General features: G+C 38.4%; 1 protein-coding gene and 1 long non-coding RNA gene across 2 annotated transcripts in view; both read right to left on the reverse strand.

Moving 5' to 3' along the window:
• The window catches only part of GNAI3 (G protein subunit alpha i3), a 38,253-nt gene that overhangs the window by 2,005 nt on the left and 22,919 nt on the right, over nt 1-13,329 (reverse strand). Inside the window, exons 4-7 of the mRNA XM_019457761.2 lie at nt 10,029-10,186; nt 7,668-7,796; nt 4,433-4,562; nt 3,862-4,015 (exon numbers count right to left, since the gene is read on the reverse strand). Of these exons, the coding sequence (XP_019313306.1) occupies nt 3,862-4,015; nt 4,433-4,562; nt 7,668-7,796; nt 10,029-10,186 (571 nt within the window). The remainder of the gene's footprint in view (nt 1-3,861; nt 4,016-4,432; nt 4,563-7,667; nt 7,797-10,028; nt 10,187-13,329) is intronic.
• Nucleotides 156-3,329, reverse strand: LOC128773811 (uncharacterized). Its single transcript, XR_008418206.1, has 2 exons — nt 2,549-3,329; nt 156-2,508 (listed from the first exon to the last, which is right to left on the reverse strand). It is a non-coding gene; the product is annotated as an uncharacterized LOC128773811 (long non-coding RNA).

Here is a 13,329-nt window from a genome sequence, read left to right on the forward strand (position 1 = left end):
TTATCTCAGTTAAGCTGTCATTTTTTAAAGGGGAGGGGGCTCAAAAGAAAACCTTATTTTCAACTCTTAACACTTACCCACACGCTTCTACACCATCTTAACTGCCTGTGAGCCTTTAGAATTGCCCTAGAAACTGACTACAGAACCGGAAAAACTCAACAACAAAAACACAATACTTTATTCTTGTAAACCAGAGGCTGTTTTCCACAAATAACATTTGTGAAATTAAGTGACGTTAGACACAGCAACAAATACCAACAAGAAAGGAATGTTATTTAAGCAGAATATTTAAAGAAATAAAGGAAGACAGCTTGGTAGGTGCTTGAAATAGGTTTCATGAGCTCTGCAGAACTTCTGTATATTAAAGGAGAGAGGGGGACTGAAAAGCGAATTCTGGCTGGTAGAACAGATACTGACACTTGGGAAATGAGGACCGTGAGACTTCTTAAGAAGAACGAACCCAGTGCAAGACAGGCTTACAAGTTCACCACAAAAAAAAAAAAAAAAAAAAAAAAGCTATGATATTGAGGGCTCTTTGCTATGTGGAAGATTTTCAGCTAGAACACTGTCAATCCTTCGACTTAAGATTTCTCTCCACCTTAAAACCTGGCAACTTTTCTACTCACCTCTCTCCTGATTCTGACTACATTTGCAAATTCCCAAAGAAAGGCCAGAGGGCTTACGCTACATCTCAACTTTTTAGCCCACCACCTCACTTAAAAAGTTACCTGTATCTCCACTTATTTATACCTTTGGTCTTAGAGAGGTCTCCCTTCTGGTTCAAAATTTAACTGCTCTACCAAGACTTTTAACTTGAGGTGAAATTTACATAACATACAAGTGCACAATACAGTGGCATAATGTATTCACAATGTTATGCAACCACCTTCTCTCTCTAGTTTCAAAACGTCTTCACCAACCCAGAAAAACAACCCATTCCCAGTAAGTAATCATTCCTCATTCTCCCCACAGTACCTCCCCCCATCTCCTGGTAACCACCAACCAATCTGTTGTCTCTATGGATTTGTCTATTTGGGGAATATCACACAAAACAATCACACAAATGTGACCTGTTGTGTTTGGTTCCTTTCACTTGGCATAATGTTTATGAGGTTCGTATAAGTTGTAGCATGTATCAGTACTTCCTTCCTTTTTATGGCCGAATAATAATAATAATAATAATAATAATAATAATAATAATTCCATTGTACGGAATTCCTTGATTCCTTCCTTTCCCACCTGCTTACAAATCTTGCTCCATCAATTACATCCAATTTTTACAACTTCTGCTATAAAATCTTACCTCCAAGCTTATGAACATTCTTAAATCTTTCCTTCCCCTGTAATCCAAGTTACAGTAGGCTATACCTATCTTCATTTCTCCACTTCCCACTCAGTAACTCACTGTCCTGGCTCTACTCTTACTGACACTGCTCTCAGTAACACTCACGATCTCCTGGATCGCTAACTCCAGAGGCCATTTTTCAATGTGTATCTTACTTTGTACACAACATTGCTGACCACCCCTCACTCACTTCTTAAACTCCTAGCTTTTGATACCTTGGCTCTCCTGGTTCTCGTCTTTATACCTAATACAAACCTTTCTTTCTCTCCTGCCAAAAAAGTCTGAAATTCTCTCTCATTCTATCCATGGTCCTTTTCTGTTTTCATTCTATATCATCACCCCATGTCATCTGATCCATTTCCATGCTGTATTTATACATGATCTCAAATCAATATATCTAACCCCCAATCTCTCCCAGAACTCCAAGGCCACATATACACCTGCCTATTAGATACCGCCATCTGGATGTTCTTCAGATACTTCAAAATCAATATTCCTAAATATCAATTAGAGACCACAGCACCAGCAGCCAATCAAGACAGAACTCTGGGAGTACCTTTGACTCTTCTGGCTTCTTTACCTTAGCTACCCTCTTCACTTTATTACAGAAAGCATTTACAGTGTCTGCTCAGCTAAAAAAAAGTTCTCCTTCCCTGAAAATATCCAATTCTGATCTAAAGGTTATAGTGGTGCAGCCCTGGCATTTCGTGTTTGCATCCCTGACATTAACTGGGCTAAGTATTTTTACCTGGCTTAACCTTGGCCAGAATCTGTCCCCTAGGAATTTGAACATGGGGCCAACCATTATCAGTTTAGCCTGGTCTTTTATTTAAAAAAAAAAAAAATTGTTTTTAAGATTTTATTTCTAAGTAATCTCTCCACCCAAACTTACAACCTTGAGATCAAAAGTCACATGCTCTACCAAATGAGCCAGCCATGTGCCCGAGCCTTACCTTTTAAATGCAGGAGAAAAGGGTGCCTGGGTAGTAGTTCAGATGGTTAAGTGCCTGACTCCTGAAATTGGCTCAGGTCATGATCTTATGGTGGTGGTGGGATCAAGCCCCATGTCGGCTCCACGCTGACCATGGATCCTGCTTGGTATTCCCTCTCTCTTTCTGTGTGTGTCTCTCTCTCAAAATAAACATACATACATACATACATACCTACCTACCTACCTACCTACCTACCTACCTACCTACCTACCTACCTAACTACAGGAGAAAGACCATGGCAGGGCCATCTTATATCACATAAACTGAGTAGCACAGAAAGTTGGTAAGCAGAGAAAAATAAAGAAGATATACAGAAGGAGAGAAGAGATGGGGAAAGAAGTACTTCCAGGATCCCTGACACTTTTCTATTTCCTAGTTCTAAATGCATTCTTAAGATATGTCTGCGTTCTTGCCCTTGGCTTCTATGATATATCCCTGTATCTTCACCTGAAGTTTTTATTTGTATCCTAAGTGACTCCTTACTAATTCAACTCCCCTACTATCCATCTTTATTGCCATTTATTATATCATCTTTCTTTTCTTTTTCATATTTTTTATGCTTTATTCTTTTTAAATTAAAAAAAATTTTTTAATGTTTACTTTTGAGAGACAGAGTGAGAGTGGGGAGGGGCAGAGAGAGAGGGAGACACAGAATACAAAGCAGGCTCCAGGCTCTGAGCTGTCAGCACAGAGCCCGATGTGGGGCTCAAACCCACGAACCGTGAGATCATGACCTGAGCCGAAGTCAGATGCTTAACCAACTGAGCCATCCAGGCTCCCTTGTATCATCTTTCTAAAGCAGTTTCTCCTACATCATGTATCCGAATCAAAATCCTTGGACAGCTTGCCCCTATCTCAGTATGAAATACAAAGCCCTCCGTGAGCATCCCACCCATCACTTCAACAACTCCCTCCCATCACTTTAAGCTCTGACAATACCAAATTCCTTCTAGGTTCCAAAATGCATCATGTTTGTTTTTTGTTTTTGTTTTTGTTTTTTTAAACCTCCATTATTTTCCTACAGGTTATTCCTTCTTCCTAAAATGCTTTTATTCCTCAGTCTACCTCGTCATTTCTAATTCATCCTCTCGTTATCTCACTCCAAGTGTCATTTCCTCTGGCAAAAAGAGGACACTGAACCCACAGCAGTAACCACGTCTTCTGTTAATGAGCATTTCATACTATAATGAAATTCTTTATGTGTGCCCCTCTCTCTACAACTACTGTGTCTTGAGTGCAATGACTGCATCTTCTCGTATTTTTTTAACATACTTACACCAAATTTTGATTTTTATTTTTCTCTATTTTCCTCAAACAGTGAGGAAGACAGAAATATAAAATAAACACAGTAAACTCAATTATGTCAGGAACAGCACTTTAGACTTAACTGGTCTTAATCACATGCTTAATGTTAATACCACTACCAGTGAACACTCCATAAGGTTATACATGCGTTGTTTAAAATAAAAAGGCAGGTATAGGAATGCCACTGAAGTGTGAACAAAATCGTTCATGATCTCTTACCCGTGTATTCTGGATAACAGATAGTTAATGGACTCCTCTTTATTTTTTCCTCAAAAAGATCTTTCTTGTTGAGGAAGAGAATGATTGAAGTGTCTGTAAACCATTTGTTGTTACAAATGCTGTCAAACAGTTTCATGCTTTCATGCATTCGGTTCTGAGGGGGGAAAAAAAGGATGTCAGTAACAGAAAGCAAAAGTGGATTAACTGTTAATGAAAAAACAGACCAACAAGTTTTAAAAGCACTGAATGGCATTCATGGAAATAAACCAGAGACTGACAACTCAAAAGTTAATCCAGTCCTCATTTTTGTAATTCTTGGAGGTTGGGAGATGGGAAGAAGAATGGCTACCAAGAGCACTTAATCCTGCCCACATACTCAGTGTGCTGTCATATCTCTTAAGAATTAATAGAGCATGGATCAGTATTTTAAAATTCTAAACCCACTGACAGGGAAAAAAATTAAGGAATCAAGTTTTGGTCCAAAGAGCAAATGTATGCACTGAATCTTCCTAAGTTATTTTCCATTTCCTGGCTGCATTAGACTGCCTTTTTACCAGAAAACCCAACATACCATCTCCTCATCCTCAGCCAGAACAAGGTCATAATCACTGAGGGCCACACAGAAGATAATTGCTGTCACTCCCTCAAAACAGTGAATCCACTTTTTGCGTTCTGATCTCTGGCCACCTACATCAAACATCCTGAAGTAAAGGGAAAGAAAGCACAAATTCAGCAAGGTCACAAACACACCTCTCCCTAAACTGAAATGTTTAGGGAACCTCCCACTATTGCGTGTGGAACACCCCATTTATAACAGAAAAGACAAACAAGCAGCAGATAAAATGTAGTCGAACTAATAATCCATGGTCAAAAGAGAATAACATGAGCAAATAAAATCTAGGGATAATCAAAATTCTCATTGTAAATAACTAGCTGAGCCTTCTCTATCAAAGCTTCTATCAGATGAAATTATATCTCAAAAATCAGCAGAATAAGCACTGAAATGGATTAAAGGAAGACGGGGAAAAAAAGACAGGAAAAATGAAGAGCTGAATAATATAACTTAAGATAACAGCAAGAATAACTAATATTTACCATTTACCATGGTGCCAGATACAATCCTAAACATCTTAAGTACATTAACTCATTTGACCCTCACAACACTCCTATAAGTACAATTATCATCTCCAGTGCACAGCTACGTTAAGTAATTTGCCCAAGGGCACACTACTAACAAATGGGGACTGGGGCTCTGAACCCAGGCACTCTAACTCCAGCGCCCTGGCTCTTACCCACACCACCACTCTACCTCTCGAAATGGTTTACTCTTTAAAGAGAACACTGAAAAACTAGAAATCTCCAACTTGCATTCTGCTTCCAAAATGTTTGTTTCCCTTACTTTGTAAAAAAAAAAATTCTTCCTTTTTTAAAGCCGAGGTTTAAAGCTGAGGTTTTTTAAAGCTGAGGTTCCTTATTTTAAGGAAAAAATATTTTAGAGATTAATTATGGAGAAGGCAAATTGTATTTCAGGGTAGGACTCTAAGAACCCAATATCTAAAAACCAAACTTATTTAGCCAGTGTTTCCGAACTCTTAGGTCTCATCTAAAGCTAATTCAGCTGTTGACAAACTTTATGTTCCATTCCAGATGAGTTTCAGTCCATCACTCCCTTTTGGGGGACTTACTTAATATCCTGGCTCAACTGCTGTACTTCTGTCAACAGCATCCTCATCTACTTCCTACAGTAAGGGGAACACCTGCAGTGCTTTGTCTGTTAGTTGGTACCAGTGTCTGAGGAGGTATGCAGGTAGGTTTGGTATGTCAAGATCGACAGTGGTGACGAGGGGTCTATTTCCAAAGAATTTTCCCCGAGAAATTGAGAGAAATAAGACATCACTGAGTAATTTCTCAATGTACATTTGAAAAGAACAATCATATTATCTCTTCATGACTCAGCCTTTTCTTTTGGTTGATTTAGCACCTTTTTTTCGTTTGTTTGTTTTTCCAGCCTTTGGTCATGACAACTGGAATGATACAATCACAAGCTGGCTTTGATACAGGGTCATATTATAGGTTTGAGGAAAGTGGACATCATATATATCACCATAAAAGTCTCTCAAGGGGAGACACACACTGGTACACCAATAATTTCAGCTTACCCCTTCATTTTCTTCTACAAAGTCCATGAAACTGGAAGAATATTAAGATGTCCCCAAGGTGGGCTTTTAGCACATATTAACATTTACAATATAATTTACTAACAGATGAACATTTTATAAACATTACCTCATAACTGAGAGGCAAGTAAGCAATTACACAATGCCTTGCATATAGCAGATGCTCAATAAATGTTTGAATGAATGGATAGTGGTTTTGCCTAGAGAGAAGAGGAAAAGGAAGAAGTGATAGTACTTCATAACAAGATATCTACATGCCAACAATTAAGTGGGTACAGCACCTTAACGAAGCCTGGCTACTGATCCTGACGTAAGAAGACCAACAGGATTTACCCAACTAAAGATCAATCCATGACATCAACAAGAATGTTTCCCGCACTAAATAAGGTTCACCGCATTTAATTATAAATGGATTACTAATCTTACTGTACACAAAAGGCATCTCATTCTTATGGCTTCATGGGTGATAGATAAATCCATATGGTCTTTGCTACTCTAGTTAGATAAATTCATCAGTGCTAAAGAGAAGTACCTCTCCTATTCTACCAATATTCAGCTGAACTACTATTTTTTTGCACCATGTTTCAAACCTGTTTTGGTTTATTAAGATTTCAAGACCTCCACTGGAATCTAGTAATACCTAAACTCCGTGTGGATTTCACAAATCCTGCGAAGCAAATATTTTCAGAGAGAAAAAAACTGAGAAGCTCCTAGCTAGAAGTTACATTTGCGTTTGACACTGCGGAGTATCACAGGCTACATACAAGCATAATGAAGCAACTGGAAAGAACATCATATAGTGAAGGGGAAAAGCTTACTCCTAATCTCAAAGGTCACAAAAGCAGAAAGTGGGAACCAAAAAGACAGTTCTAGTATTTACAAAAGACCATTAACACACAGATAAGCTGAAGCCTATTTTAGAATAACTAATGCTAATGAGAAAGTCCTTTGTATTCATATTCTAGAATTCTCTCTCTCTCTAAAACAACCACTTTTTCTATATCATCATAGTTCCCCAAAATACCTCTATCTCCAGATTGATTTTCCATTCTATACTACATTAAAAACTCAGTTGTGCATGATACTGTGCACAATGCAGTCCAAGAGCCATGACAGTATCAGCTCCATTCCATTAAACTTAAAGGGAAATGCACTCCAGTAAGGAAGGATTGACATGGGTGAGTAAAGCATTTCTATTTTAATATCAAAATGGCAGAACAAAGCCACACGACTAAGCCAAAAAACTAGTTTTCTAGCCTTAGTATTGTTGTTACCTTTCTAAACGACAAACGTTCAATACCTGTTTTGATGATTCCAACAAAAAAGCAGCTGAAAAGAATAAAAATAAAATAAACCGATAACCATATGATTACTTTTATTGATATTTACACTTTAATTTTGAATTTAAATTCCTCCAAATGGACAAAAATATTTGATGTTATCTGGACAAAGAAGAAAGGTTTGGGCCCCCATTCAGTTAAAACATTCAAATACTGGCTGACGAACATGACGGTAGGTTTTTAAACCAAAGAATATTGCCTAGAGAAATTTTACCCTGATTAAGAGATTAACTAAAGGAAAGATATCTGTCTTTGGCACATCTAGCAAAAAGGCGAATTGAGGACTTACTTGAAGTATAGGTCTTTGAAGGTGAAGTGCGTTTCCACGATGCCTGTGGTCTTCACTCTTGTCCGCAGGACATCTTGCTGAGTTGGAATGTAGTTGGTTTGGGATATTCTATCCAAATCATTTAGGTAACTAAATAAAAAATACATTTATTTTTACCTGGTGAAGCCAACCACGTGCACAGCAAGTCAACAGACTAAACTATAAACTCGTTCCTTACCAAAAGTAGATTCTGAACTTGTCACTAAAGTGGCAGAACAAAATCAGACCTGCAGTATCACAGAAATCATCATGAGAAAAAGCATGAACCTAGCACAGAACAATTAAAGTTCTATACATACCACACAAAAGTGGTTTTAATTCTACCAAAACTATGAGGGCCAATTAAAAACAAATATCGAGATGTTATTCTTATTAAAGAAAGATTCCTGAAATTTAATGCTAAATACTGAATCAACTGTGCATTGCACAGCACGAAAACAAAACCAAAACAAGCCCTCAGACATTTACAGTCAATGGGTCATTTGTAGGCTCTGATGTTTGATAGGACATTAGAGAATGGTGTCTACATTACTAAACTTAAAATGAGAACTATTTTCCATTTTTCCATATTTCCTGTTTTCATTCATGAAATGGAAAACTTGTGGTTTTCTTAAAAATCTAAGTCCAAAAACAAATTGTAAGTATTCAGTGAAATAATTAAAAGACTGCTTCAAAGCTAAATTAAAATTCTGGTAATTTCAGGGTTTCTAAAGATTTTTTGGCTAGGGGCACCTGGGTGGCTCAGTTGGTTAAGCATCCGACTTCAGCTCAGGTCATGATCTCACACATGGCTCGTGAGTTCAAGCCCCACATCAGGCTTGCACAGGCTTGCACAAGCTGTCAGCACAGAGCCTGGAGCCTGCTTAGAATTCTCTTTCCCTCTCTCCCTGCCCCTCTCCAGCTCGCACACTGTCTCTCTGTCTCTCAAATAAAAATAAACATTGAAAAAACATTTTAAGATTTTTTTGGCTAGAAAACTGAAGAACAGGTGGCACCATTATAAGTGAATCATTAACGAGCTTCTATAAAACTAAGTACTACTATTAATGTTAAGGAATCAGTCAAGCCTCAACCAAAACTCAGGGGGAGAAAACTCTATAAATCACATGTTCTCTGGTGTAGTTAGACGATTCAGAGCTCAATGAAGTATGATTTTTTTTTAAAAAAAGGTAATAATTACAATCTACCTTTCATGACTATTGGGAGAATTATTGAAACTACCAACATTTGCAACTAAAACATATTAAAAGATCCTTGTTTCTAAAGTTAAGTTTTCATTTAAATAATAACTAAGTTTTTCAAATATAATTTAACTTCTTTCAGGGTGCCTGGGTGGCTCAGTCAGTTAAGGGTCCAACTTCAGCTCAGGTCATGATCTCAGTTTGTGGGTTCGAGCCCGGTGTCAGGCTCTGGGCTGACAGCTCACAGCCTGGAGCCTGCTTCAGATTCTGTCTCCCTCTCTCTCTGTCCCTCCCCAACTCACACTCTGTGCCTCTCTCATTTTCTCAAAAATAAACATTAAAAAATTTTTAATTTAACTTCTTTCTAGAACAAATTAGAAAAATATGAAAACAGATTATTGAAGAAAATATCTTAATGCTCAGAAGTGCCTTCAATTAATACAGAAATGCATACAGGTACCAAGAACTCACAAAGCCCCCAAAAGACACATTCAAAAAATACATTCTGGATACAGGTCGTATAAATAAACGTAAAAGAAGCAAAATAGGATAGCATGTAATAGCCTAGCATAAGTAACAATTACAAATTCTCTAAATATGTAACATTTAAGAGAATTTCCTTGACAAATAGACGCTTTGACTTCCTTCCAAGACTCAACATTCTCTTTCTGTACAAAGTCTACTATTGTGATCTGGCAAAAGATTTATAAGTGATGACTAGTACCAGAGAAATCCATAGTGCAGCCCAGTCACAGAGCTGGGTGCATAAAAAGGGATATCACTATTCTAATTTCCCTCACTAGCTGGCAAAGTCCTTATGCAGAGGGAACTTAAACTGCATTGGAAGAGATCCCAGATCCAGCTGCAAAAGATTTCTCTATTTCATTTACTTATTATAAACTACCATGGAGTTACTTTTCATCGTGCCAATTCTCCCATTTACATTTCAAGAGGAAACATTTTTCTCCAAGTCATACAAAATGACCACGGGCTATATAGCCCTAAACTGAAACCATCTTTACAAGGGATACTATAGACTTCTAAGAGTGTCTGTTACTTAAATGTTTCCTTATGAACAATGAACTTTGTTAGGGTCACCAAATTATTTTCTGTTATAGTTTCACAGGGAAAAATTACTTACTATGAAGCAGAATCATTAAGCTGATACTCCCTGGATCTGCTGAAGCAAGCTTGCACCCCACCATCTCGCCATAACCGTTTAATCACTCCTGCTAGTTCTGGAGTCATGACTCCTTCTTCAGCACTGCCAGCCAAAACAAATAATTGTCGAGCATCATCCTGAAAAAAGCAATTAAGAAAGAGAGACAAATGATTCTCCATTTCTTAAAGATCTGACAAGAGTCTCTGTAAAACACACACATACACAGGGCTGCTTGGGTGGCCCAGCGGTTAAGCGTCTGATTCAGCTCAGGTCATGATCTCATGGTCTGTGAGTTCAAGCCCTCTTCAGATCCTCTGTCTCCCTCTCTCTCTGCCCCTTACCTGCTTGCTCACTCTCTCTCAAACACACACACACACACACACACACACACACACACACACACACACACACACAGTATGTTACGTTATTTTAAGAGAGGTATTAAAGAGACCTTTCCAGGCAGGGCAGTCTGAGAGAATTTACAATGAAGTCATTCCCCCTATTCACTCCACTATAGTTAGAGGTGCAGAGCTAAGCTGAGGAATTATTTCAGTCCCTCTACCACATACCACCATCCCCTGAAAAGATCTTCTGACTACCCTACAAATCACCCTGGTTAATCATGATTTTTCACAGAAAAAACTGGTCTGTGAGATGGGCACATAGAACATATTCCCATTCTGTTAAAGGAAGCCTACAATAAAAACAGAAATGAATAAACTAACATGTAAGAGGTAAAGTCTAAACACGTCAGAGCAAGTAAAACATTAATTGCATTTAAGGAAAAAGTGTTCTCTTCCCCTCCGGCTCAGACAGAAGAACAGGAAGAAGAGGAAATTGAGATAGTTAAGAAGTCTGGAAGCCTAGGGGGGGAAATAAATCCCTCAGAGAAAAATTCAGTTTCTAGATTCCCCAAGGAGTAATAATCCTCTGAGAGAAAGGGGAAAAAAAATAAAGAGGGAAAAAAAAAGTTACAAAGAGATCTGATCAAAACTCATGAGTCAAAGACAGAGCTTTGTAAGTGGTTATAGTTTTTAAACCTGAAACATGTGAGCTGTAGAGAAGACAGAAAAGGGCTATGAGAACTCTTGATTGTTTTTGCTTGATTCTACCCACCCTTACTTGTTTAAAACTCAACTAAGTTTAGGGGCGCCTAGGTGGCTCAGTCGGTTAAGCGTCCGACTTCGGCTCAGGTCACGATCTCGCGGTCCGTGAGTTCGAGCCCCGCGTCGGGCTCTGGGCTGATGGCTCAGAGCCTGGAGCCTGCTTCCGATTCTGTGTCTCCTTCTCTCTCTGACCCTCCCCGGTTCATGCTCTGTCTCTCTCTGTCTCAAAAATAAATAAAATTTAAAAAAAAAAAAAAAAAAACTCAACTAAGTTTAACACTAAACTAAGGTCTCAATCTTTTAAAAAAAAAAAAAAAAAAAAAGATTAAAAAGAAGAATTTGTGGAGTGCCTGGCTGGCTCCATCAGTAGACCATGCAACTCTTGATCTCGGGGTTATGAGTTCAAGCCCCATATTGAGTGTAGAGTACTTAAGAGATAAAATTAAATCTTAAATAAATAAACCCAGGTCTCATGGGATGCTTTTCCCACCTCAAATCTCACATTTATCTTCCTCAAGAGATTTCCAAATAACTATTAAAATCAGATACTAAAGAACACATATACTGGTTAAAGAAAAAATAAAGGGGGAAGAGGAGCAATCAATTGTATCAATAAGTAGTCATTATGAAAATAAACTAGCAAGCAAAAAAGCATTTCAGACCACAGGTGAAATCACAACCCCACCCAAACTCCTAAGACCTCTGTGTTCCCAAAACTCATGCACCCACCTAAGCAAAACAAAACAAAACCAACCATGCCAAATTTGGGATCTTCAGCCTTAAAAACTTTTGCCAAGTAACAGCCCTCCTCTAGAAGATGCTTTCCTGCATTCTTTCAGTAATACTTTAGGCCCATCCCTAAGAAACTTCATCTAACATGTATATTCCCCTCCTCTCTTTTCAAAGATAAAAATTTTATTTTTTTTTAGGTTGATTTCTTTTTGAGAGAGAGAGCGAGGGAGCAGGGGAGGGGCAGAGAGAGGAGACAGAGAATCCCAAGCAGGCTCTGTGCTATCAGAGAAATAAAGGCACCCCATTTATTTAAAATTTTTATCTTTGGGGAGCCTGGGTGGCTCAGTCAGTTAAGCGTCCAACTCTTGATTTCCACTCAGGTCAGGATCTCATGGTTCATGAGTTCAAGCCCCATTAGCCTGCTTGGGATTCTCTCTCTCTCTCTCTCTCTCTCTCTCTCTCTCTGTCTCCCTCCCTCCCTCCCTCTCTCTCTCTCCCCCTACCCCTCCCCTGCTTGTGCTCTGTCTCAAAATAAATAAACTTAGGAAAAAAATTTAAAGAAACAAATGACTGAGGGAAGTTGAAAAAGTACACTGATTGGCAAACATAATACTGAGCATGTCCTTCTACGTATATATAGTATTGTGCTTTATTTAACATGTGAAGACTTTATAGTCTATTCTGAAATTTGAACTATACTCATGCAGGTATTCAAAAAGATCAATAAGCATTACTTTTTTTTTAAATACTACAATTCTAGCTTTAGAAACTTTATTAACAGAGAGACAGCGAACACTATAGCTACATATTTTTGCTGTCCTGACTTTGTAAACACTGCTTTAAGAAGCAACACTTTTTCCTTACCACTTGATCTCTTCCACTGACCTACTCTTGCTTCCCCACAATAAACCCTCTTTATAGGACTTTAAGGAGACCTCTCTTGGGGCACCTGAGTGGCTCAGTCGGTTGGGCATCCAACTTCAGCTCGAGTCATGATCTCACAGCTCCTGAGTTCGAGCCCCACATCGGGTTCTCTGCTGTCAGCATGTAGCCCACTTTGGTTCCTGTCTCCCTCTCTGCTCCTCCCCAGCTCAGGCTTTCTATCTCAAAAATAAATAAAAAGATCAAAAAAAAAATTTTTTTTTAAAGAGGCCTCTCTTTACAATGAACTTCATATCTCTACCCTTAAGCAGATATGAAAAAGCAACCTACCCGCCATCCAGCTCCATTCTTGTCCATTCACTCTCTAACCAACCAAAGAAACTGGACAAGGATAAGTGAGGAATTATAAATATAAACCTTTACATATGGAAGAAAAAGAGAAACTTCAAAAAAATTATGTAGGTTGTTGATTAGGATGGGTGTATGCTGGAAAGCTAGGTGATTCAGGAAGCCTTAACAGGCATTAAGATGTCAACTACGTCTGGTGACACAGGAGTGTT

The sequence above is a fragment of the Panthera pardus genome, unplaced genomic scaffold, assembly GCF_024362965.1.
Source record: "Panthera pardus isolate Hobbes unplaced genomic scaffold, ASM2436296v1 HiC_scaffold_11, whole genome shotgun sequence".
Classification (NCBI taxonomy): Eukaryota; Metazoa; Chordata; class Mammalia; order Carnivora; family Felidae; genus Panthera; species Panthera pardus.